Source organism: Vipera berus (genome assembly GCF_964194415.1).
Source record: "Vipera berus genome assembly, chromosome: 1".
Taxonomy (NCBI): domain Eukaryota; kingdom Metazoa; phylum Chordata; class Lepidosauria; order Squamata; family Viperidae; genus Vipera; species Vipera berus.
The window spans coordinates 63498420-63526073 of record NC_138202.1 but is presented as its reverse complement, the minus strand read 5'-3'; the positions used below and the strand labels follow the sequence as shown (position 1 = coordinate 63526073).

At 39.2% G+C, this 27654-nt stretch overlaps 1 protein-coding gene across 5 annotated transcripts in view; it reads left to right on the top strand.

Annotated features, from left to right (window-relative positions):
- MEIS2 (Meis homeobox 2) overlaps positions 1 to 27654 on the top strand; it is a 249119-nt gene that overhangs the window by 153588 nt on the left and 67877 nt on the right. For all 5 annotated transcript variants that reach the window (XM_081313424.1, XM_081313422.1, XM_081313420.1 and 2 more), the window contains exon 9: positions 12019 to 12095. In XM_081313424.1, coding sequence (XP_081169550.1) covers positions 12019 to 12095 — 77 coding nt within the window. The remainder of the gene's footprint in view (positions 1 to 12018; positions 12096 to 27654) is intronic.

Genomic DNA, 27654 nt, shown 5'->3' with positions numbered 1-27654 from the left:
AAAGCCACCTCACAGGGAAGTTGGTCAGGGGAGAATAGGAGGAAGGAGGTATGTTGGATATGTTCACCACCTTGAGTTACGGTATTTATAAAAATGATAAAGGTGGGATATAAATAAATAAATAAATAAATAAATATTACCAAGGACATTATTCTTCTGTTCTGTAGAGGTCAGACTACACTAAAATATTGTGTTCAGTTCTAGGCATTGTATTTTTAAGAAGGAGATTAATAAACTGGAGAGGGTTTTGAAGAAAGCAATTAGATGAAAAACTTGTGAATAATGGTTGGAAGCACTGGGTAAGTTTAGCATGGAGAAGATTGTGGAGAGACAAGATAGTTATCTTCAAATATCTGAAGTTCTTGCATGTAGAAAAAGGTGCATAGTTGTTCCAGAAGGCAAGGTGAGATAATAAACAGTGTGTTTAAATTATTGGGACAAAGATTTTGTTCGTAAATTAACAAAAATGCCCAAATGATTTGTTGTATTTCTCTTGTTTAAATTGTTACGAGCTTCTCGGAGGTGCTGCGAATTGGGCACCATACAAATTTGATAAATAAATAAAATAAACGCTGTTTTATGCTGTAGTAGACTCTCCTTCTTTGAAGACCCAGATTCTGCTGCAAAATGCAGCTGTCTTATTTTGCCTAATGCTTAGACCATCCTAGAGAAAACAAAGTTTTCGCTCTATTTGAAACTTTGGGGTATAGGGTACTGAAAAGAGATAAATATTTGATTTGACTAAGCAGAGCCCATCTTATTTTATTTGTATGATCAACACTGGCTTTAGGTTAAGCCCAAGTAGATACTAGCCTAGGGAACAAAGCTTAAGAGGCACCAACACCACCCCTCCTTTCAAATAATTCTAAAAATTAAGTAAGTAACACCAGCTGCCTGCAATTAGTGCAGGTTCGCATCCCACCAGGCTCAAGGTCGACTCAGCCTTCCATCCTTCCGAGGTAGGTAAAATGAGGACCCAGATTGTTGGGGGCAATAAGCTGACTTTGTAATAATGCCGCTTGGGGTGTGTGTGAAAGCCCTAACAAGCAGGCATATACATAGAATGAAGGCTATTGCTAAGCACATTGGTTTGTGCTTAAATTGTAAGACGCCCTGAGTCTTCGGAAAAGGGCGGGATATAAATGGGATAAAAAAAAAATATTCAAATCTCACTGGCAGTGGTAGTGCCATCAGCCAATGTGGCATAGGTGCACCATGTACTTTTGAGCTAGAACTATATGACAGTACCTAAAAGTTAATTTACAAAATCTCTACTGACATTCGTCATCTGAATAACTATTTTCAAAAGCAATGAATTTGTTACTTATTCAGAACGAAGCATTAATGAGGTTAGACGGTTTTACCTTTGCAGGATGTTTCTCTGCCTTGTACAGCTAGAGAAAAAAACTTCTGTTCTCATTATTTTATAAAATGATGATCTTATCCAATCCCTATGTTTTTAATAAAGCTTTCAATTAATTTCAGAACAGAAAAAAATCTATGACTGTATTGTTTATAAAAAGAGGCATGGGAGATATTTTGGCAAATTTACCTACAGGAAAGAAAGTTTTGGAAAACAGTATGTGGAATAATAGCCACATATTGTATTGGTTTTTTATTATATTAATTTTAAAAGCATACATAGACTAGCATCTATGAAAAGCTTACAATTATTTTCACTATTCTTAAAGCGTGTGAACCTGAGTCCCTCTCCACCTCCTCCTTCAGATGGGGTGATAATTTTTTTTCACAGCTTTGTTGCACATTATTACTTTATTAATTAACCATATTCCCTTCTGTTGTACATTCAATATTTCTTGCACAGTGCTTTACCAGAACTGGCCTTTCAATACATGCAGTTGTTTGTCTTTCATGCTGTATTTTGAATTAGCAAAATGTCAAAAGTTAAAAGTCTTGTTTCATAGAGACTTTCATCACACTATCATCTTGAATTTGTTATTTCATTTTATGACATTTGAACATTTTGAAATGTTCCCTCCTTTAAAAAGTTATCTGTAAGTTCTTTTTTTTAGTTAAGGTATTTTACTTTTTCTTCTCTCCAGCTGCTGTATACTGTTTCAGCAAGATGCTCTTTTTTCCTTTTGTGCTATATAGTTTCAGCGATAGAGATTATTAGTGGCTATAGCAAAACAGTACTACTTTTGATTGACGATTGATTAAATTTGACTCAAGTCTTTAATATGAGTAAAGAAATGTGGAATGGAGACAAATACAGGTTCCTGGAGCCTTCAGTTGCTGCATTGCCACACTTGACTGGATAACTGTACTAATGTAGTTCTGCAAAAGAAGATTTACACCTTAAATATGGAATAGTTGCATATTGGATAATATGGCTACTAGCTGTTGAAAAATAGCAAATAACCTGCCCATTGGGGAATGTATTAAAACACCAATAAATGATATGCATCCACTAGGCTGAAAAGTTTAAGAGAACTCTAAATCTAATCCAAATTAGGGAATTCCAAATTAAGATGTTGCTATAGAAAGATCTTGGTTGCAGACCAAGCTCTTATTTCTAAAGACTGTGAAGGACTATGATTTGCAAACAAAAAAACAACCCTCTTCCCTCTAGGTATGTTGAGTTAGCTATGATAAAATGCCTGTTTGAACTGCCAGAAAAGCTATACCAGTACTAGAGTAATGCTAGAAATTTAACTCAAAACAATACTAATGAGAATTTAGTGTTTTTATTGCATCAGCAATGATCCAATGCTCCCTCAGGCTACCTATTCCTGAATGTCTATCCAAGTTCTGATTAAATTGCTGCTCCTCACACCACAGTGTCTGACACCTCCCAAGTAATTAACAAAGTCATAACAGTAACATCTCTTTTACTTCCCAGCAGGTAAGAACAAATGCTTCATTAGAGTTAAGATTTGTTTGCGTTTGCATGTGCAAATAAGAGAAAGCAAAGACAGGAATGATTGTGTTGTGGGAAAGACTTAAAGCATTTTTGTTTTATTTTCAAATACTGTAAAATAAATTATCATTTTCCCCCATCTGGAAATTCTTTAGGACTTGGCTCCCATGCCTTTTTCTTGCATTAATGTTGAGTTGATGCATGTTTTTTTGTTGTTAGTTGCGAAGTCGTGTCCGACCCATCGCGACCCTATGGACAATGTTCCTCCAGGCCTTCCTGTCCTCTACCATCTTCTGGAGTCACATGACTTAACAATAGACAGAAGCCATGGTGAGATCCATTGAGCCTGAATTTGGAATCAGAAGACCGCTCTCCTTCCCTGTCTTTCTCAAGAAAAGCAGAGCAGATTATGACAGCGACAGTATGGCAAATTGTTTTGTCCCTAAAAGAGATACAGCTGTCCCAGACCTACTTTTAGCCTGATATTTCTGATAATGCAGCCAATAGTAAGTGCAGTATAGGGATTTCCAATAACCATCAATATTTTTTCAGTTACTGTTTGATGAAAAAAGTTAACTTTTTCAGGAAAAATGGAAATAGCAATCCAAACTAATTTGAATTTAAAACTTTACTAAAAATAATAATTGCTTACTTTTGTTTTGATTTTTGACCGCTCTTTTTTGTGTCTCTTACTGAATATTGCCTGTTTATAACCAAATAAACTAATCTCATGTGAAATATTATATACAAAATATTAGATAAATATCTACACTGAAAGTAACTTATAAATGAAACAGACTAAAACAGTGTCAATATGCAGCTAGCAATTAATTACATGGACCATACCACAGAATGGGGGGAAGATTATATTTCCAATTATCTCTTGAGATCCATGTAAACTGTTTCCAGGCATAATTTGGAGACCTGGTTATCAATTTTGGAAGTCTTTTAAAGCTTAGAATTGTTGTATCTCATATGAATCAGCCCCTTCATTAAGATTTACAAAGGAACTTTTGTCATGATCTCAGTTGTGAAATGAGCTTTATATGCATTCTAAGTCTTGGAAGCTTTTCTGTAGTCTTCGGCATGCTTAAAACTTGGCTTATCACATTATTGATTTCTTTCTAGTATATACACATTTTAAAACTTTCCACTAATCTATTGTATTTAAACCTTTTAAACTGTGTTTGTCTTATAACCACACTGAGGATTTTTATATGAAAAGGCAGGAGGGCCAGCCTCATCCTTGGCAGAGCTACCACTGATGTTTGCACTAGGTCTCCACCCTAGAACAAATTGTAGCCCAATGCCCTGATCACCTTTGACCAGCTGAATCTTTTTGCTATTGAAATTTCTCTGACATAAAATCACGCCAGGGTGCTGTGAAGAGTTAAAATGATAATGAGACCTATTTGCCTGTGGCTATTTGGGGTATAGCCTTTAGTTAAATCTGCCACATCGTTCTCTCTATGCTTGAGAGTATCATATAAGTTTTGCAAAACTTATTCTTTCCACCCCAGTTTTCTCCAATTACTTCTGTGACAGTAGGTTATAAATTGATTTGGGAATGTTGTGCTACATTCATATGTGACAGTTATTTGTGCGTTGAGACTTTTCTCCATTTCATTGATCCTTCTCTATGGCAGAGATGCAAGAATCAAAGCCTGGCAGTTAACGAGGTCTGTCAACATCCTTTTAGTAGCCTTTAATCCTTTTCTAAATGTGGAAGAAAAAGCCCAGCTCTATTTACATTTTTTAAAAAAAGTGGAGTAGGGTATAAAGATCAAAGTGGGATTCACCCCTTTAGGCCCCCTAAACTTTTCTCAAAGCACTTTCCAGCTTTAACTACTTTTGGACTGAAGCTCTTGATATGCTATGCAAAGGCTGGCGTAGCTCTTCGGTTGATGGATGTTGCCTTTCTCTGCAACTTCCTGCCTCACTGGCAGTGCTGCTGCAACAGCAGAAGACAATCTAATTAGCGGAGACCAATCTTTTTGTTTTATTATTCTGATACATTAAGGACTTTTAGTATGAATTTTTCCCAAAGAGAAGCTTGAGATACTGATAAGATACTTCCAGGCAGGGTTTAGGATTGAAGAATATGATGGCTGATTTGAGGAGTGACTAAAACATTGGTACGTTATTACGCCTATGAAAATATCTATGGAGATTCTCAGTCTTCCAAGTGATGGTTGTTTCACAAGTGTTTTTCGAAAGGCAACTGGACTATGTTTTTTCCTTGAGGAAGAAGAGGTTTCACTTCTCATCCAATGAGATTAATTAAAGCAAAATATCTTCTTCCTTAAGGAAAAAAACAGTCCAGTAGTTGCCTTTTGAAAGGGGACCTTTGCGATGACCTGTGAAAATATTTTTAAGCCTATTTAATGCTTAATCAGTTTGTCCATATAAAACCATTGCATATGCTGTAGCACCACACTAGTAATGTCACTTGCTTGGTAGTGACTTGGAAACACAAAGTGGTTTCAATCGTATCTTGTAATATACCACCATATCTTGTCACCACCACATTACTGTGTAATCATATAAGAATATTTACCCACTATAAAGATGAGGAAATGACCAATGGCTGTCAATTAGTAATGTATAGACCAGGGTTTTTCAACCTTTTCACCCATTGTACCACTTTTAGGATATGGCAACATCCGAGTGCCACCAGTCGCCTAGCAAGGTGTCAAAAACTTGATGACCAAAAAAAAAAGGAAAAAAGTGATGAAGTACAGGTAGTCCTCGACTTACAACAGTTCGCTTAGTGACTGTTTGAAGTTACAATGGCACTGAAAAAAGTGCCCCCCAAGCCACAGCTGAGCAAGACACCTGCCTGCCTGCCCAGCAGCACTCTTCCTCCTGTCCGAGGTTTTCATTGTTGTGAGCATTTCTGTTGAGAATTGGCAGCGGGGGTGGGGTGGGGTTGGTTTTTATTCCCCCCCCCATTTGCTAGGTGGTTGTAGCAGGTTTTGGTCACTTCACATGACCCTGGGACACTGTGACCGTCATAAATATGAATCAGTCTGAATGTAAATCACAAGACCCTGGAGATGCTGCAACATTACAGTTGATCGGTGTTTCTTCTGGGCTCAGCAGAAGCGTCAGGATCAGCCGAGCTCCAACTGGAGCCTGCCACTGATCCTGGCGCTTCTGCTGAACCCTGATAGCCCCGAAGAAGCACTGATCATGGCACTTCCGCTGAGCCCTGACAACCCTGCAGCTCCAGCCATCTCTCGCTCAGGCCTGTGCGGTGCTACCACCATTTCAGCTCATCCCCCTCTCCCACTACCACTTTTCTAGGATGGCTGTGTATCACCTGCCAGGTGCCAATGTACCACAGGTGGTACCCATACCACTGGTTGAAAAGCCCTGGTATAGACTAAATGATAGCTTTAGTCAGACAGTACGAAAAGGGACAACCAATTATGCCTTATAGTTTCTTTGTAGTTTCAAAGAATAAGTATTGCGGAGTTTATTTTAAAACTGAGCTAGTTAGACATTTAGTAATAAGAGATCAGAAAAAAATTGAAAGCCTTCCATGTTTATTATTTCAATATCATGTCTGCTCTAATAAAGTGTAGGCAAGCATGTGATTGACTAACTTCTGTAAACTTTATGTTAGTATTAAATGTACTCATATTTATAAATTAATCTAAAACATATTGCTGTGATCAAAACTACTTAAAATGTGATTGTTTTCACATTTTTTATTTAATTTCAGAGCTACAATGGCAACCTGCCAAAACACTTTCAGATAAACAACCTATCTTTAAAATGCCATACCATCACTGATTTTTAAAGGGAAGAAAAGAATAAATACCAGCTAAAGTTGTTATATTTTTTTTATCATTCTTAATTGAGAATCAAAGGGCATTTGTGTAGGGTGACTTCTACAATTAGCTCATCTTTACTTTACATTGATCTGCGGTGCAGTATTTATCCCACTCAAAGACAGGAAGGTCAGTTTTCCCAGTGTGACTTAAGCAGTTTCTACAGATTTACTAACATCAGACTACGCCCTTAATATATATATCCAGGTATATACACTAGCTCAACATAGCTAATTGACAGCTTTTCCTGATATCATGGTTTTCTGCTGAGTTTAATAAAGAGAAGTCACTGTGGATTTTATTCCGCTAGTCATTGCCGACTCTACGGGGTGGTGCTTATTTCTGTTTTAAGACCATTGAGCCATCACTGTCTGAAGACATTTCTGTGGTCATGTGGCCAGCATGATGTCACGGAATGTTGTTACCTTTCTGCCATAATGGTACCTATTTGTCTACTTGCATTTGCATGCTTTCAAACTGCTAGGTTGGCAAGAGCTGAGGCGAGGATGGGAGGTCACTCCATTGCACAGAGCTCATCTCAAATCTGGCCCAAACCTTTCCAGCCAATAAGCCCAGCTGAGCTACCCTGCTGCCTCGCTGAGTTTGATAAATACCACTGAGTGTAATATTCATCTACATATTTGTTAGTCTGGCACTAAAGAGTCACTTGTAAGTACTATTAAAAGAGTTAGGATTCCCTGATTTTACTATAGACCAGGGGTGTCAAACTCAATTTCATTGAGGGCCGCATCAGCATTGCAGTTGCCCTCAGGGGGCCGGGTGGGTATGGCCAGGGTGGGCGTGGCCTACTGGGTGGGCGTGGCTAGAGTGTGTATGGCCTACTGGGTGGGCATGGCCAGCTCTACATCGTTCGCATCAAGGGTGCCTATGGGGGCCTGGGCAGGAGTGGGACAGATCTGAGGGTCTCTGGCAGAAGGAGGGTCTCTGGGCCAGGGCCAAGGCAGTGGGGGCCGTTCCCTCACTGTTTCCAGGATGGCTTCATGGGCCACATGAAACCACTTTGCGGGCCGGATCCGGCCCCCGGGCCTTGTGTTTGACATGTCTGCTGTAGACCATCAATATTTAATTACATTTTTTAAAAAATAATGTTAATTCCAGTGTTAAAGTATTAGTTCTATTTACAGATGGTCTTGTGATTTAATAATCTTTTGAAGAACAATATTCCTCAGCTGTTTCATGCACAGTATTTGTATTCAGTATTTCTAGAAGATATTTCTTTAGAAGAAAGTAGCCCCCTAAATGAAATTAAATCATCTTGCAGAAATAAAGTATTTCTTCCACATTTATTTCAGTCAATTAAAATTTGTACTGAAGGATTTCCAGCTTGAAACAAGCCCTGTGTCTGTGATGAGCAATCCTTCTTGTTTGTGCAGTCATTCATTATCTCCATTACCAAGAGGAAAATAGAGGACAATTACATTGTTTGGAGGAATCAGAGTGTTAGGAGGAGTATTTATCATGGTGGCAGAGTGCAGCACCTGACAGCAAAGGATTGATGGCCAGGAATGAGTGAGTGGCCAAAGCAGCCTCATATGATGCAAATTACTGACTGTGGATTCCAATTTATCCTGTTCATTTTTCTTTCCTATGCTGCAGACTATTAGTGGTTTTTGAAGCAGTGAAAGGGTCATTACTAATATGGTCTCAAAAGCAAGAGGGGAAGGAAGGGAAAAGCCTTCTATAATTACAGAGCTTAAAAAAATACTTGAGGAACTAGCCAAAAAAGTGTCAACACTTAGCAATCAGAAAAATTTATTTTCATTTCATCCTTAACCCACATTAACTCAACGTTATCATTCTTCTTTGTTAATATTTTCAGAATATTAAAAGCCTTATTTCTGTATTCATTCACATCTACTTAACCCTTTTTCTGAAGAGCTATATTGTTTAGCTTGCCATGACACTATTCGTGATGTTAATATAGTAAGAACATTTTAAAATGGGGCTGCAAAATACTTTTATAAAAGTAATCCCAGGCTGTAGTTTTTAACAATTGAGTCATTTGGCACCTAACAGGATTTGTATAGGTATATTGTTAGCATATATTTGCATGATAAAAAAGATCAGTACTGTTGAAAGAAAACAGCTCCAATTTTTATGTTAGTTATGATATCAAATGATATTAAAAAAAATAAAATTAGGTATTCTGTACTTGAGACAGGTATATTGAAAAAATAAATATGTATTTAATATAAGGAATATTTAATATTAATGCTTATTTCAACTAAATCTCAGTGTTTTATTGATGAAATCATTCTAAAAAGATCTCAAAAATAAGGCAAGATAAAAAAATTAGGTTTATTTATGCAAATATTTTAATTTATTTTTGCTCTTTTATTCTCTTATCATGGAAAAATTAGTGATGAGTAATGTAACTCAGCAAGCAATTACTATTAAATATGTTCTGTTTTAGTCATCAGACATTGCTGAATCAGACATTGATCAAGATTTGCCTAAGGGGTCTGCTATCTAACTATCTACAATATATAACCTTGACCAATGAGATAAAGAACAAGGCTCTCTTGATGGTGACTCCTTGAAATCAACTATGCTGAGGAATTGTGAATGCACAATTCTGGAAACTGTGGAATTTTTCTGTTTAGAAAATATTTTAACAAGTGTTCAAGGGGGATACTGTTGTATTTCCTTAATATTCTTTGGAATATTACATGTAATATTAAGACATTTTAGATGTATTCCCTACCTTCCTGTAATATAGTATCCATGGTATTCCCTCTGATTTTTCCCAAAACAATTGTATGATGTATGTTATGCTGACAAATAAAATGACTCAAATTGTAGTCATTCAGTCCTAGTATAATGTCATTTCCATTACACCATATTGGTATTTAGCTATGGTTTATTGTAACCCATACAAACCTGGTTCACATATAATATTAAAGCATAATAGCTAACTTCATATCTACCTTATGGCATAGCATTATGTAAACCAGTTCTTAACTGTTTTGTTGGGATATATTTATTTAAATTTTGTGTGCCATATTAAAATCCTGAGAATACTTAATCACTAAATATTTTATAAATGCAAAGCGTTCTGAAACTCATTAAACCATTAGTGCAATACTGTATGTTCATAAATCATCAACTGAATTCATTGTTTCCAATATCATTATCCAGTCCAGTGTGTTCCAGAACCATTGGACTTAAAAATCCATAATTTCTATCCAGCATGAAAAAGTATTCTAATAACAGAAAAACAGAGTTGGAAGGCATCTTGGAGGTCTTCAAGTCTAGCCCCCTGGTCAAGGAGGAGATCCTATACCATTTCAAATAAATGGCTGTCCAGTCTCTGCTTGGAAGCCTACAATGTTGGGGTACCCACAACTTCTGAAGGCAAGCCATTCCACTGGTTAATTGTTCTCACTGTTAGGAAATTTCTCCTTAGTTCTAGGTTGCTTCTCTCCCTGATTAGTTTCCATCCATTGTTTCTTGTCTTGCCTTCAGGTGCTTTGGAAAATAGTTTGACCCCCTCATCATTGTGGCAGCCCCTCAAATACTTTCTACCAATTTCTTCTGACCTTGACTAATTGAAAATACTGCCAGGTAAACAGCAATGCAAATATACTTTATTTCCATCCAGAAAATCTCCTTGAAATAATTCCTGGGCACATTGCACTGCTTATGTTTCAGTCACCCCTAGATAAGGATCAAACTTTGAGGGTTAAGGAAGAAGAGGACACAGCTCCATTATGTCCTAGGCAAATTCCTTGAGATACTTACAAATCTGTGAACCATATCAAGGGTGGGAATAGATTTATGGCCTATAATATTATGCAGTTTCAGTGCAGTACTTTTAGAAGGATTCCAGTGTAGATTTTATGATTATAAATAGCTTACTCCTCATCCTATATATTCTGTATCAACATATTGCAGGGGAGTTGACTATCATGATTCCTAAGAAGAGGAACTGAATATAACTTTTCAAGTTAAAATATAGAACACCTTACCATAGACAAGGTAGAAATATTTTTGGTGAAAATACATATTTGGAAATCCATTTCTTAATGCTTTTCTAAATGTTTTTAAAAAATTTACTACTACTTTTATGACCTTCCTTGGGTCAGGCTGTAATCCAGTATTGATTTGCAATGAAAAATAGCAAGTTTTCAAAATTATCAACCATGTGTCCATCCATCCATCCATCCATCCATCCAGTTAGTACTGAGAAATCTTTTCAGGAGTTTAGACCTTAACCTATTTTGAATTTAAGATTCTTGGCCTATGGTGGTTTCTCTGAAATATTTTCCTTTGTCAGATGGGAAGATAAATGCATACTAAACATGTAGCTCTAGTGTACAATTGTAAGTGGCATCAATGTGATAAGGGGTACATAAATAAATTATGATAATACAAATCTGAAAAGCAGATTGTCCTCCTAGATTGACTGATTTACACAGGACCTACAAGCAAAGTTCCAAACTTTTTGCACCAATGAGCCCTTGTGGAATGTTGAGAACACGATGTAGACACTGTCACCATGCTAACCATGCATTTTATCAATCGCAAGATATTCATATACAATAAAGTAAAAGTTGTATGCTAGGGCCTGTGCATATAATTCAGCAGTGCATTTTGCTTAGGAGTGATTTGTATCGAGATCCACACTTAACCACAGATCATCAAATCTTATCAGTGAGGCTTGGCTCTGAAGCTTATACAAAATCCTAAGTATCCTTAGGATAGTGGCTGTTTCATGTCTTTGATCTGCTGATTCAGACACTGGACTTTACAAATTGTGCTTTACAAATTGTTCTGACTTGCTTTGTGGTATATTATTATTGTTATTAAAATCATTTGATAGGTTTCACAAGAAGTATCATGTTAAAGATCCAGGATCTTTCTTATAATATGGTTTCTTTGGTTTTAGCTTAATGTGTATGAATCTAGTCACTGTATTTTATAAATATTTAAAAACGTTGCATTGTATGTAGTTAGCTAATTGTGGTTTAATGAGTAAAGTGTATAAAGGAAAGCATGCTTTACTGCAATATCTGAACCCAGGAATTGGCAGTAGATTTCAAATATATGCTTTTCTATTTTATATATGACATGTAGACTGTTTGATTGTTGTGCCCATCTGATAATGCTTCACAGCACAGGCAAATTTGAAGGATGATTTAGGAGTGTATGTAATAAGTCAATGAATGTAAGTGATAATCTGAAGTTACATTAAATCTGTACACAGCAAAGATGCTTTCATTTTTAAAGCATTATCTTTCTTAAGTTCTCATTCATTTTTAAAACATTTCTTTTTATTAGCATCCGTATCCTTCAGAGGAGCAGAAGAAACAGTTAGCCCAAGACACAGGACTTACAATTCTACAAGTAAACAACTGGTAAGTTACTCTAAAACAATATATTTACTTCCATGGCTGAAGTGCTATTCTTTTTTATTTCTGCACCAATGCAACTAAATGTCAGGTTTCTCTTAAGCCTGAAACAATACTTACAGAGAGCTAAAGCTAACAGGTATAAATGATCTTTTCAAGATCATTCTCTTTTCAAAATCTCCAGCAACTGTTCAAATCCTATAAATGTTATTTCATGGGAAAACACCTGAAAAATCATATAGTTTTGAAAATCTTATGCTATCAATTGTTAAGTAGATTTCTTTGTTCCGGAGTTGAATACAGATTTAGATTTCAGCCTATATGATCCTTTATAGGAATATATTCACTTTGATATTTTACATAGGCAAAGAAATTCTACCATTTTTGTTTTTGATATGGTAGTATGTGAACCATCCGTCTTTTGTACACGGCTTAGTATATAACTAAGGAAGGGGGGTGGGGTAGAGGATTAAATAAAATGATCACAGTGGCCAAGAAATGATATAGGAATTACTTATCAAAATACTGGCCCAGGTTTTATCAGCAGCTTAATTTTGTTCAGTACATTCTTGGGGTGATGTTCAGATTAATTGAACTGACAGTTCTCTTTCAAAATTCAGGAAAAGTATTTGCACGGATTTCAGACCTTATACAAACTTAATTACATGGAACTCCATTTTATCATTCTAATTCCATGTAGCAGAGTTGTATTTACAAATGAGAAGTCTCTGCCTTTATTCACAGCTTTCCTTAATATATTTATCAAAGCAGGTTCATTTACAAAGTGCTCTATCTGTGGGATACAGGCAGGCAGACATTAACAAAGCTTTTAGGTTTATCAGGCTCACTGCCTGATGAGCTACCCGAGGGTCAATTGATTTTGTGGTTCTGTGATTCATTTTTTTCTCATTTTTCTAGTATCACAATGAGAGACATGGTTGGAGAATTAGCCAGTTTGTCTGCCTTATCTGTCAGGCAATTTTTTTTCCCAGGGAAGTCAAGCTACTTAAATTGGCCACAGGAACTGCCGTTATCTGACTTTAATGCACCCTATAGTGTGGATAGCATTTCAATTACACCAGTAACCAAAGCTTAGCTGCAGCCCTTTTCATGCCTAGTGCTGTACAGAAAGTGATGTGCCTACCTACAGAAGCAGAAAATTGAGTTGCCTTGCTTCTGTCAGGGTGATTAATGCAGAAATAAACTGCTAACCTGAAAAGAAAGGGGGAGGGGGGAATATAGAATACATGGAGTTGAATTCAGTTTAATTCTGTTTTAAAGATTGAAATGAAGCACATTTAAAACATGCACTTGCATTAAAAGAGAGCACAAAGGATAAGTTTTTGTTTTAGAAGAAAAAGACATATATGTTTGTTCTGACTTATTCCGTGCCTTAGATACATACTGGTACATGCAAATTTGGACTGTGATCTGAAAATTCATACTCTGGCAATAAATACATAATGTTTATTTATTTTCAGTCTTATTTTAAATTGTTATTACGGTTATAATATTAGATTGTATTTGTCTTTTCAAGACAAATGTGTATTAAAAAGCCACTTTCTTCAAAGCAAAACAACATTTAAAACCTGTACTTAATTATTGTAATTAAATGTTGATATATCATCAGTCACAGATAAGTATTTTTCTTTGGATGAGGAGAAAGGTGGAGTAATGAAGAAAATTGTAGTTTAATTTTATTGCTTTGTTTCTGAAATCATCATGAACTTCTCATTCCTTTGATTCTGAAAAGATGTCCGTGTAACTTATTCATTTGACATAGACTTCAGAGATAGCTGAGATAAAACCGTCTTTGTGTATGCAAAGGAAACCTCAGAAAGACTAATTTGTAAGTGATAGTATTCTTGAAAAGTCACTAACCGTAATCAGGAACTAGTTCTAAAATTGGGTAAAGTAAAAACCATTATAGTCTTCCTTATTATATTTTTTTATCATCAGAGATACAGATTTTTGTTTTACCTCATCACCAAAACAGCTAGGCCAGAAAATAACTGAACTGATTTATGTTCATGCTTAACAAAAGAAAAAGACCTCTATCTTCTGTAAAGCTTTTTTTTTAAATTAATACATTTATATGCCACCCATTTTACTATTAAAGCAACTCTGGGTAGCTTAATCATATTGATATTGATTGCATTTCCTTGTTAATTTTCATTAGAAATCGACTTACGATTAATAATTTAACCAAGAGTAGGCTATTATGGGGGGTGAGTTTAGAAAACTTTTCACTAAAATAATGACTTTAATCTGATCACTGAAGTGACATAATAGTTGTTAAAAATGTACTATTTGTGTGAAGTAGCTGTCTATGCTGCTGCAACCACTTTTTCCAAGGATATTGCATTGTCCTGATTGATATTTCAATGGAATGTGGTTTCAAATAGTTACCATGGTGAAATCTATGAAGATAAAACATAGCAACAGTGTAAGTCCAGGGGCTTTACTACAAAAGAGAAGATATGCTATTAGCTCATTAATGACTTGATAACGAGCCAATATCCAGTGAGTTTCAAATGCATAGATCTGCATAAAAATTATTTCCAATAGTCAACAGTTACAGAAAAGGCATCTACTTTTCATTTAAAAACCTCCTTTACCTAGGCTTTAGTCCTTTATAGCAGGGGTCCCCAACCCCTGGTCCATGAAACAGTACTGGGCCACAGCATGCCAGCAACTGGTCTGCACAAACAAGGAAAGCCCCATCCGCAAGATGCAGGCAGCACATTAAACCACACCCTCTCTGGTCCGCAGAAAAACCTCTCTCCATATAACCGGTCCCTGGTGCCCAAAAGGTTGGGGACCTCTGCATTATAGAATTGAATTGGTAGGCTTTAGTCCAACACTACCTCCTCCCTGTTCAGCATAGGAATCTGCTGGTCCTTCTCTAACATTTAGATATTTAGATTCTTTTGCAAAACATCCAATCAGAGAAATCCATCACTGTTCTAGGCAGACTAGAATAAGAATAAGACAGCTCTTATTTTCAAATATTTTTGTTACACACAACCTGAATCTCATTTTTAAAAATTTTAAGTACTTGCAAGTTATACTATTTTAGATTTTGTAGACCATTATCATATCAGTCCTCAATGTTTCCTATTGTAAGCTAAACTTTTAAATGATAAGAAAGAACATTTCTTGCCAGACATAAAAATCAATGATTAATTTTAAAAAAATAATGTATTTTAATTTAAACTGATTTTAAGTTGACATAATACTTTAATTTTTTATTTCAATATTTTGTAAAAAAAATGGATCTAATTTAAAAGTATAATCAAGGATATAATTTCTAAGTGAGCTTTTTGTTAATAAGGTATTGAGAGCTACAGTAAGTTAACAGACCTGGTAACTGACTACTTCTAAAGCACAGAATTAAAGATCAGTTGTGGTGGTTCTCCTAGCACATAATGACAGAATTTCTTTTCCAAACATCCACAACAATTAGCTGAAGTAGGGCTGACTTAACTCCTAATGACTTCACAATGTATCTGCTCGATTTGTACTAAGATCATATTTCATTTTTTTAGATAAAAATTAATGGGAAAAATGACTAATTTCTTCATATTTTATGTATGTTTTAAAAAGGAAATTGTCTCTGAATTCCGAAGAATATGAAATCAGACTGTAGCAAAGAAGGAGAATACATTCTGACTACAAATTAAAGTCACAGATTCTTTTTGGCAAATAAATACATTTCCAACTAGTGATTTAAATCATGATTTTTATTTAAATTATATCTGCTTTTATTTTCTGTCTAAGTTCATAATTCAAGAATTTATTTAGGCAGTTAATCTAATGACTTTTTAATCATGGGCTCCTTCAATATTTCTAAGAGCAAACACAAAGGAACTTCCCTTTGTTCTCTCCCTCTTCTTCCTATCATATAACTCTACCTAGAGAACAGGTTGGTGTATGCAGACTGAAGGCTAGGAGAAGATGTATTACACGTAATTGAAGTTTAATACGGTCTGTCATCATGCTTTTTCCTTTGTCTTTTTCTCTTCTATGTTGCTTGAGCATATATTGCACTAAGCCATATTTTTGTTTTCTCTTTAACATGTTGTATTCCTTTTTGCCTCATAAACCTTAGATTGTACCTTAGTATAATGAATAATTCCAGTATGGAATAATGGTTACACTAGAAGTAGGACCAGGAGTTCCTTACTATTGAAGCTCAGTGTGTAACATTGGACCAGTCAGTCTCTCTCAGCCCAACCTAATTCACAGGTTGGTTGTTGTGAGAAAAAAAAAGTAGGATGTAACAGTATGTATATCACCTTGAGCTCCTGGAGGAAATCAGTATTGATTGATTTATCTAATAACTAAATAGTAAATAAATAAATTGTGGTTTATTTCACAATTTTATTTATTTCTCACCTTTATTAAAATTCCCTTTTTACGACCCTGTAATCCCTTCATTTAGGGTAGTTGGGGCAGCTGGATGGAGGTGAGCATTTACTGGCCATATGCCCTACCTGACACCATGTGGATTTTGCAGCAGGTATTTTTTTATTTATTTATGCTGTAGGAGATAACTGCTGCTGCCTAGAATTGAATTCTTAACCTTCTTCAACACTAGGCCACTTGGCCACTTATGCCATCATGCCACTTGTTGATAGGGCACGCAATTTAGGCGTCCTCCTGGACTCACGACTCAGTTTTGAAGATCATATTGGAGTCGTGGCCAGGGGGGCATTTGCCCAGGTTCGCCTGGTGCGCCAGTTGCACCCCTATCTGGACCGAGATGCCCTACGTACGGTCACTCATGCACTCGTTACCTCCCGGATAGATTACTGCAATGCTGTCTACACGGGGCTGCCCTTGAAGACCACCCGGAGGCTCCAACTGGTGCAGAATGCGGCCGCGCGGGTAGTGATGGGAGCATCCCGATACTCCCATATTACACCCCTCCTGCGTGAGCTGCATTGGTTACCGGTTGTCTTCCGGGTGAGATTTAAGGTGCTGGTACTTACCTTTAAAGCCCTACATGACCTAGGCCCGGGATATTTGCAGGACCGTCTGCTGCCGGGAACGACTTCCCATCGCCCAGTGCGCTCACACAGAGAGGGCCTCCTCAGGGTGCCGTTGGCTAGACAATGTTGGCTGGTGACCCCCAGGGGGAGGGCCTTCTCTGTGGGAGCGCCAGCCCTGTGGAACCAACTCCCCCTTGAGCTCCGGATGGCCCCGGATCTCTGGTCCTTTCACCGCGGCCTTAAAACTTTCCTTTTTCATCAGGCTGACCTGGACTGACGACATAGTTTTTAAAATGTTTTAATTTTTAATTGTTTAGTTTAACTTATTTATTGGGGCTGTTTATTTAATTTCTTTTAACTTTTGTATTGTTGTTTTTATTGTTGCTAGCCGCCCTGAGTCCTTCGGGAGATAGGGTGGCATATAAGTCCCAAAAATAAATAAATAAAATAAATAATAAATATTCACCTTTATTATTTTTACAAATAACGTGGTGAACATATCCAACACACCTGCCTCTTCCTATATTTCCATCAACAACAACCTGTGTGATGTGTTGGGCTAAGAGAATGACTGGCTCAATGTCACCCAGCTAGTTTTCATGTTAAGATGGGAATTCAACTCACAGTGTCCTGCTTTCTAGCCTGGTGCCTTAACCCCTAGACAAAGAAAAAACATAATTTCTCATGGTGTTAAAGCATGGTTTCTCATGATCTTAAACTAAGCCATAGTATTTGTTGATAAAATTCTGTCTAACTTGGGGCTTAAAAGAAGAAACTGTTGCAATATTGATGATGAAAAATCTAGTAAGTAAAAAATCTTGATTTAATGGGTGCTTTCCTTGTTTTAACTCACTGTCTCTTGACTTGCATTCTGGGGTAATAGAGAATAAGTCCATTCCCTTTTCTGTGTGACAGCCATTCAGATATCTGAAAACTGGTATTAGATGTCACTTAGGCTAAGCATAAACAAATGCTATATCTGTTCTTTATAGGAGGTGATTTACAGATCTCTCATCTTCTTAATACATTCACTGAACTTGTTTCAACTAGTCCTTGCCATCTTATTTATCCAATTTTTATAGCACATCTTATATATATGACTCTGGGTGATGAACAAACAGATGAAACATTATAAAATAACCAGACAATATAATAATTAAAAACAATATAAAAGTGAGGGTGAAGGTTCATTCTCTAAGCTTGTGGATTAGTTTCCAAATGTTTCATTACCAGACTAGGTAACATCTTCAGTGGAGTTTAGAGGATGTCAGTGTTCTTCTGTTTATAAGGGCTTCAGGTTTGGGTCTATCTGTTCTGTACCAGCCTGCTACCGGCCTTGCAGAAAGGCAACCCCTGTACAAACGGCAGAGGCTGGAAAACGTCTGAGGCTGGAAAACGTCTGCCAAGTTTAATTCACAAACAAACAACAGAACATGAAACACGATACCGGAACTTTGATCCTCAAACGGAGCGGTTGCTTTCAGCAACCAGCCCTTCCCCAAACACTCCCTTTATTAGAGTTCAGGGCGTGGCCTCCCTGTGCCTCCTTCCGAGGAGTCCCACAGCCTTTCTCTGCTTGCTCCTGCTTGACTGCCTCCTGCGTCGGGCGTCCTTGAACAGGGCCAGCTGTGGGTCATCATCATCCGCACTGTCGGGCTCGCGCAGCTGAGAAGAGGGGCCTGGCTGGGGGCTCTGCGAAGCCTCCAAGCCATCATCAGCAAGTTCGTCTTCGACACCCTCCTCCTCCCCCTCGTCTGAGTCATCCGAGTCATCCGACCCGGCTGCCGGACCCACAGGCTGACCCTGAATCACAACACTATCGAGTGAGGGTCTTGTGATGGGTCTTATGATGGGTCAGGTGTGAGTCATCAATGAGACTTGTGATGGGGAGCTTGCATCAGGTCAGGGTCATTGGGAGATGGTTGAGGGTCAATGCTGTCTATGGTTGGCTGTGGGGTTGATTTGGATTCTGAGGGATTTATAGGCTGGTTGTAGGTCAATGTGTCTGTTGATGAAATTACTTGTGGAGTGCCAGGCTTTGATGAACTACAAGTGTGGCAGGTAGTAGCATGGCTGATGATTTTTGTGTTGCTCCAATCGAACTGGGTAGAGATTAAGGATTTGGGATCATAGCATTTGACTGCCAGCTGGTGTTTATGTATCCTGGTTTTTAATTGATGTGATATTTGTCCAACATAGAATTGGTTGCAATGGTTACAGTTGATTTTGTAGATGACATTATTTCTTTCATCCTTCTGTATATTGTCTTTGGTTCAGGATAATTCCTGGTGGAGTGTGGCTATGGGTTTGTGGGCTATTGCTATTCCTAGGGGTTGGAGAATTCTGGCTGTCATTTCTGACACCCCTTTTGTGTATGGTAGAGTTAGTTTTTGAGTGGTAGTTGGCTGTGTGGTATGTTGTGGTTTGGGTGCTATGCATTGGAATACGAAGTTTTTTGGATAGACGTTATAGAGAAGGATGTCAGGCAGCCATTTCTCTTCTGCTTTTCTTAGTGTTGTGATGCTGCAGTGTGCCTTGGCTTTTCTGAAGAGGATCTGGACACAGCTTCTTTTGTGTGTGGTGGGGTGGTTGTGTGTGAAGCTGAAGATCTGGTCTATTGTGTGGGTTTGCGGTAGAAGCGGGTTTCCAGTTTTCCATTGTCCAGTCTCCTTATGTCGATGTTGGGGAATGGCAGTCTGTTGTCTATTTTCATGTGTGAATTTGATCCCAGGGAATACGGTATTGAGTAGGTGGTGTGTTTCTTCAATTTTGCAGCGATTGATGATGATGAAGGTATCATGGATGTAGCATGTCCAGAATTTTAGAGTTATGGTTAGAGTTATGGATTTGAGTCGTTGCATGACTACTTCTGCTATTAGGCCTGATATGGGTGATCCCATTGGGGTACCTTGTACTAGCTTGTAGATTTTATAAACTACAATATAAAACTATTTATTGATGGCTAGAAGCCTCTTATGGACTTTTTGCATAAAAAATAATCAAATGAAGTTGTCATTTATGTTTTTGATGATTAGACATAATAAATTTATAGCTGAGATTATCACATCTGAGAGTAACACTCAGTAAAACCTGAGTAATTTTGAGTGTTAAAACTTTTTCAACTGTGGTGTCCAGAACTGCACAAAATATTGTATGTGGGGCATGCATTACAGAAACCTGGTTGGGCCCAGAGGGAGGTGTCCCGCTGACTGATCTTTGCCCTCCAGGTTTCTGTGTGCTACACCGGCCTCGGGCTCAGGGTAGGGGTGGGGGTGTGGCGGTGGTTATACGGGAGACCTTATATCCGCGGGAGACCACTGTCGTACAGATTGGTGGGAGTGAGTCACTCCTCCTGAGGTTTGGCTCTGGGGTTCATTTGGGCTTGTTGCTGACATACCTGGCACCCAGCTGTGTTGCAATGGCCCTGCCTGGGCTTCTCGACACCCTTTCAGGGCTGGTGGTTGAATTTCCCAGACTTATGGTTCTGGGTGATTTCAACCTTCCATCCCTGGGCGGGTCATCAGAGTTAGCTTGGGAGTTCATGGCCTCCATGACGGCCATGGACCTGACCCAGATAATTCAGAGTCCGACCCATGGAGGGGGTCACACTCTCGACCTGGTTTTCCTATCTGGGCAGTGGTTCGATGATCTGGGAGGGGCTTGCCAAATATTGTCCCCCTGTCGTGGTCCGATCATCACCTCCTGCGGCTGGTCTTCCAATACGCTACTCTTGCTGCTGGCCTGCAGAGCCGACCAGATGGTTCCGCCCCAGGTGCCTGATGGATCCAGGACGGTTCCAGACGGTGCTTGGGTCTATAACTATCTCCCTCACTCACAGCCCGGCTGATGCCTTGGTGGAGGCTTGGGAGAGGGCCGCCACCGAGGTACTTGAACGTGTTGTACCCTTGCGACCCCTGACCCGGCGCAGATCTTGTTGGGCTCCATGGTTTTCTATGGAGCTACGGGAGATGAAGCGTCGGAGACGGAGTCTGGAGAGCTGTTGGAGATCCAGCCGATCTGAATCTGACCGATTGCGGCTAAGATCTTTTATTAGGTCTTATCTCGCGGCGATGAGGACGGCGAAGTCTAATCACTTCGCGGCAGATAATTGCCCGGCCGCCCTGTTTAGGGTAACTCGTTCCCTCCTTAATCAGGAGGTGAGGGAGGAGCCCTTACAGGCGCGGGCCGAGGAGTTCAGCCAGCATCTGGCGGACAAAATTGCTCAGATTCGGACCGGGTTGGACGCTGACTGGGCAGAGTCTGATGGGGCGGTCTTGAGAGTAGTATTATCTGGACTGAGTTTGATCCTGTGACTCCCGAGGAGGTGGACAGGATTATGGGGAGGCTGAGCTCTACCACCTGTTTATTGGACCCGTGCCCCTCCTGGCTGGTTTATTCAGCTCGGGAGAAGACACGAGGCTGGTTCCAGGCAGTGATATCTGCCTCTTTGAGTGAGGGTGTCTTTCCTGCCGCCTTGAAGGAGGTGGTGGTGAGACCCCTTCTCAAGAAGCCTGCCCTGGACCCGGCTGTTTTAAATAACTACCGTCCGGTCTCCAACCTTAGCTTTTTGGCGAAGGTTGTTGAGAGTGTGGTGGCGCATCACCTTCCTCTGTTCCTGGAGGAAACTGATTATCTGGACCCGTACCAATCGGGTTTCAGGCCCAGGTACAGCACGGAGACGGCATTGGTCGCGCTGATGAATGATCTCTGGCGGGCTCGGGACAGGGGCTGCTCCTCTGTCCTAGTCCTTTTAGATCTCTCAGCGGCTTTTGATACCATCGACCATGGTATCCTGCTGCGACGTCTCGGGGGGTTGGGAGTGGGGGGCACTGTTTTACGGTGGTTCTCCTACCTCCTGGGCCGTTCGCAGTCGGTGTTGACGGGAGGGCAGAGGTTCTCCCCGAGGCCTCTCGTTTGTGGAGTTCCTCAGGGGTCGGTCCTCTCTCCCCTCCTGTTCAACATCTATATGAAGCCGCTGGGTGAGATCATTCGTGGCTTCGGGGTGGGGTATCATCAGTACGCTGATGATACCCAACTTTTTCTTTCTACCCCGAACCAACTCAGTGATGCCCTCGACCTGATGTCCCGTTGCCTGGAGGCGGTTCAGGTCTGGATTGGGGAGAAACAGGCTCCGACTCAATCCTGCCAAGACTGAGTGGCTGTGCATACCGGCATCTCAGGAAAACCAGTTTTTTCCATCGTTAACTATGGGGGGTGAGGTGTTACCCCCCGTTGATAGGGCTCGCAACTTGGGCGTCCTCCTGGATTCACGGCTCAGTTTAGAAGATCATATAGGAGCCATGACCAGGGGGGTTTTTGCCCAGGTTCGCCTGGTGCGCCAGTTGCGACCCTATCTGGACCGAGATGCCCTACGCACAGTCACTCGTGCGCTCGTGACCTCCCGTTTAGACTACTGCAACGCTCTCTACATGGGGCTGCCCTTGAGGACCACTCAGAGGCTTCAACTGGTGCAGAATGCGGCCGCATGAGTTGTGATGGGGGCTTCCCGATACTCCCATGTAACACCTCTACTCCGTGAGCTGCATTGGCTTCCGGTTGCCCTTCGGGTGAGATTCAAGGTGCTGGTGATGACCTATAAAGCCCTTAATGGCTTGGGTCCGGGTTATCTGAGGGAATACCTGCTGCCGGCATCAAGCTCCCTTCATCCCGTGCACTCCCACAGGGAGGGCCTTCTCAGGATACCGCCGTTTAGGGAATGCCGGCGGGTTATTCCTAGGGGAAGAGCGTTCTCTGTGGGCGCGCCTGCCCTCTGGAATGATTTACCCGTGGAACTTAGGACCGCCCCCGATCTGCGTTCGTTTCTCCGGGACCTGAAAACCTGGTTTTTCGATCTATCAGGCCTGGACTGAAGGGGTTTTAGCTTTTTTAAATGTTGTTTTAATTGGGCTTAATTAATTTAATGTATTTTAATTCTATATTATTTTTATATTGTATTTTATGCTGCCCTGTAAACCGCCCTGAGTCCTTCGGGAATAGGGCGGTATAGAAATTTAAATAAATAAATAAATAAATAAATAAATAAATAGATCAGAGTAGAATGAAAAAGTTACATCCTTAATCTGGACTCTTTGCTTCTGTTAATATATTCTAAAATAACATTTGCCTAGCTGCACCATACTGCTGATCATGTTTAATTTGTGCTAACCATAAACAACCATAATTTCTTTACATATACTACTGCCAAACCAAATCTTCCCTACCTTATACTTGTACCTTTCATTTTTCTTAACTAAGTGTACAGTATTACATTTCTCTCACTAAATTCCAGCCTATTAATTTTAGCCCATTGCTCAAGACTTCTCTGCCTCTTTTCTAAAGTATTACCTAATGATTCTAGCTTTGTGCAATTTACATACCTAGTAAGTATTCCTAAACAACCTGTTCATGTCACTGACAAGAATGAGATCTGTATAGTACTCTACTTGATAGTTCTGTACAAACTAAAGTGCAGTTATTAACATGCTGTCTTTGAGTATGATAATACAGCCAATTGTGAGTCCATCTAATAGTTAATAAATTTTCTATGGAGCCTGATGCTTGGTATACTCTGAAAGTATTCTTTTTTGTTTGTTTTAGAGAGATACCCATAGAGGCTTTTTTAGATTTCTCCTTTTGTTGAAATTGTTTGTGATTGACCCTTCTGTACCCCATTTCACAGAATTTCCAATTGTTTGTGGATAATTTACTCCTTCAGGATTTTATGCTATTGCATCTATATTCCTCAAATCCCCTCCTTCAAAGTCCAATTTGTTGATCTTGACTCTTCTCGGTTTCTCTTTTGTGGCTATCACAAATTCAAGAACATAATGACATCACTCAAGGAACCAGTCACCTTCATTTCATCCACTAATTCCTTCCTATTAATGAGGATTATATTCAAGATAGCAAGTTCCCTAATTTTTTTTTTTATTTAAAAAGTTTTACAATACATTTTGACTTTAATCCCCCCCTCCCCCACCCCTCTCCCTCTCCCCCACTCCCTCCTCCCCCCCCGACTTCCCAGAGCTAAATACAGGGCATAAAATCAAAAAACAAACATAAACACCCCTATGTTATCAACAATAAACTATAAATTCTATCTCTCTCTAGCTCATATAAAATGAGTACAAACAATATTAATATTACAAATAAAGTAGAAAAGAAAAAGAGGAAAACAGAAAAAGATCTTTACTCAAAATAAATTTTCTTAATCCCAGTCCTTATTCATATTAATTTCAAAAAAAAAGAAAAGAAAAAAAAACTTTCACCTGCTATTTGCATTCTCCCACCTTTCTCTAATTTCCAAACAAATTCTCAGTTACGCACCAAAAGCGCTTATCTCTGTTAATCTTAATAATCTCCAACCAAACTAAACTATAATCAAAAATAGTTCTTGCATGTATCACGCCAAATGTCTCACAGTTCCAAATCATCCTTAAGTTCAAATAAAAGTTCAGATAAAAAGAGTATATATAAAAAAAAATTTAGGCAATCTCTAAGACAACTTGTTGTTAATTAGGAGCTTACATACCCACTCTTAGTTCAACACATACTTTAAGTCCATAACCCTAATATACTTTTCTAGCAAGCAAATAACATCAATCTTAAATTGTGTAAAATATTAAAAAAAAGAAAAAAAACTTTCTTTCTCCTCTATAATAATTTTACTCCATTGACATTCTAATCTAAAAATTTAATCAGCAATCTTAACGCCCCAAAACTTTTGGAGCACCTCTGTCATGACCCCCAAAACTTCTTTAGACCGCTCTCCTCCTACATCTTCACTGTAAGCACACTTTGAAGATTCCATAACTTTCTGCTGGTCTTGCTCTCGCTCTCGTCTCGCTCTTCTTAGGGCGGCACGCGTCATCTTCTGGCCTCCTGCAGCAACCGATGAAACTGTAGCTTGATCCCCTCCAACACCATTGTCCTCTGTCTGTCTATCTGCAACATCTTGAAACTTTCCCACACCGTATCCTTTTGCAGCTTCCAAAAATGATAGGGGGGTTGCTTTTAACACATTACTATAAAAATCACGTGCCTGAGCCACAGTAACCAAACGATGTCTTTTACCTTCGTACGTCGCCACCAACCCAACTGGAATCTCCCATCTGAACTTAATATCACGTTTCTTAAGTTCCTGTACTAGAAATGCAAAATCTTTCCTTCTCCTTAGGATCTTCGGAGGGATCTCTTTTAAAACCAAAACTTCTTGCTCAGCCACTACCAAATTAGTATCATAAGCAGCTTGAATGACTTCATCTCTAATTACTCTCTTTGTAAAATAGACCACCACATCTCTGGGTAACTTCCTCTGTCTTGCAATCCATGAATTTACACGAAAAACTTTGTCCATATTTCCCTCAATTTCAGATGCTGACTGGCCCAGTACCCCTTCCAGAGCCTCAGAAATCAGCTGCTTTAAATCTTCTTTACCATTCTCCTTTAAACCCCTAATTCTAATAGCATACTGCATCTGATTATACTGAACAAGGCTCAATTCTTCGTCCATTTTATCCCTTATATTTTCATTTTCTAATACCTTTGCTTCTAATATAGAGTTCTTTTGACTGAGATCCTCCACTTTTATATCCAGCTGTAGCACACATTCAGCTACGGATTCAACCGTAGACAAGATGTCCACCCTCATTGCTCTCAGCTTCTCTTCCATCTTCTTCTCCAATTTCTCCATTTTCTCCTCCAATTTCTCCTCCAGCTTTTTCAACTTTTCATCCATCATATCAGACATCAGTTGTGCATGCTTTCCAAGAGCGTCTTGTAAATCCTTAAGCGTCAATACCGGGGGAGATGCAGGAGGAAGCAAAGCTTGCAGTGAGGTCTCTTGCACCAGGGAAGACCCCGCATTCCGAAGAGCTTTAGAAGCTTTAGCCGCCATCTTCCCCCACTTTCACTTATTACGCAGTTTCACTTTAAAGCTATAAAATCCATTGAGCTAGAGAGTAAAAATAAAGAGTCCACTTCACCTTGACCTCCTGTACCGCTCTGCCTGCATCTTGATAATCAAAAGTATTTCCTTTTGGCAGGGGTGGTTGCTAACGCCTGGCTCTGCTCCAAGAATCCCAGAGCAGAGGCGCTGCGCAGCTCGGAGCAACCCAGGCTTCGGGGGGGCTCACTTCAGCCGCCCAAGCTCTCAGCTCAGGCAGCCCCGGAGAGCTCAACCCCTACCTGGGGCCTCACCCCCTCCTCTTCTCCCGAGGAGGGGGCTTCAAATCCATCTAAACAGCTGATCGACGCTGTTTACGATGGAAAAACACAGCTGCGGAGCGGGCAGCCCGAAAACGGCTGTCTTTCGACGTCGCGTCGCCACCGGAAGTCACAAATTCCCTACTTTTATCGTCTACCTCCTAACAAATAAAGTTGTCAACGATAGAGGACAAGAATTTGTTGGACCTCTGACTCAAGAGTTAGATTCCCAGCAGATGTCAGTTGAAATAATTGAAATCTCCCAATATCACAGTTGCACGCCTTTTTTAAAGGTTGATCAACTAATGCAGAATGGCTTTATCTATATCTTCAGCCTACTGAAGCAGTCTGAAATAAGCTGCCATGATAATATTAATTTTATTTCTCTCTCTCTTGTTTCTTTCTCCAAATAAATATATATTTCGTTAGCATTATGTTGACAGTTTTCCAATAATGAATGCATTTAAATGATGAACAAGCAATTTTTATTTTACAGCTTCAATATTACTAAAGAGTTAAATTTATAGACACCAGGTCTAAATATAAGTACAAAAATACCCGGTGTCTTTTTTCTATCCAATGTACTTGGGCTTCAATTTGCACTGGAATTTCACATAAAACAATAAATATTTTCACATCTTTGATGCAAGTCCACAAATGATTAGGTTTTTTTTAAAAAAAAAAATAGTTTATGCTTTTTTTAGGTGCACACTATATGTGGGAAAATCAAATTAGAGTAAGAGAAATTTTCATACATAAAGATTAGCTTCAGTCTCTGGTATTTCCAATTAGAGATCTTAAGTACACATGCATGGAAATACAATTTCTTGCGATTTTTGAATAGTTATCGTAAGTTATATTCTAAGAAGGCAAGCTGCCTGACAGTTGGCTAGCCCCTGAGCTCATGGTGCCCCCCCCTTAAGACTTCTCCCTACTCAGCTCTGCTGCTCAGCAACAAGTAGCCATAAAAACCCAGCATAAAAGCATCTGGGTGTGAGGGGTGTTATTCTTGGAGTGAGAGGGGAGGTAGTTTCTGTTACTCTGTATAGACCCACTGGAAATAGTCTAAGGCTCAGAGACAGTGGAAGGCTTCTACTACTAAGAGGAGCAGCGATAGGCCTGGCAAGTGTGTCAGCGCTATCCCTTGTGTGCTTGTGGATGGGTTGCTTAAAAACCAAGGACACTTGTATTGGCCTTCTGGGGTTTTGAGAGTCCCCTGAATTTGGATACTTCTAAAAGAACCTGTGACAGGGGGGAAAAACCTGTATTGAAACTTTAAATATTATGTTTGAATTGTCTACCATAGTTTGTCTTTTGAATGGATAACATAACATGAAGATGTCCTATGTGAATTTCACAAGAATGTC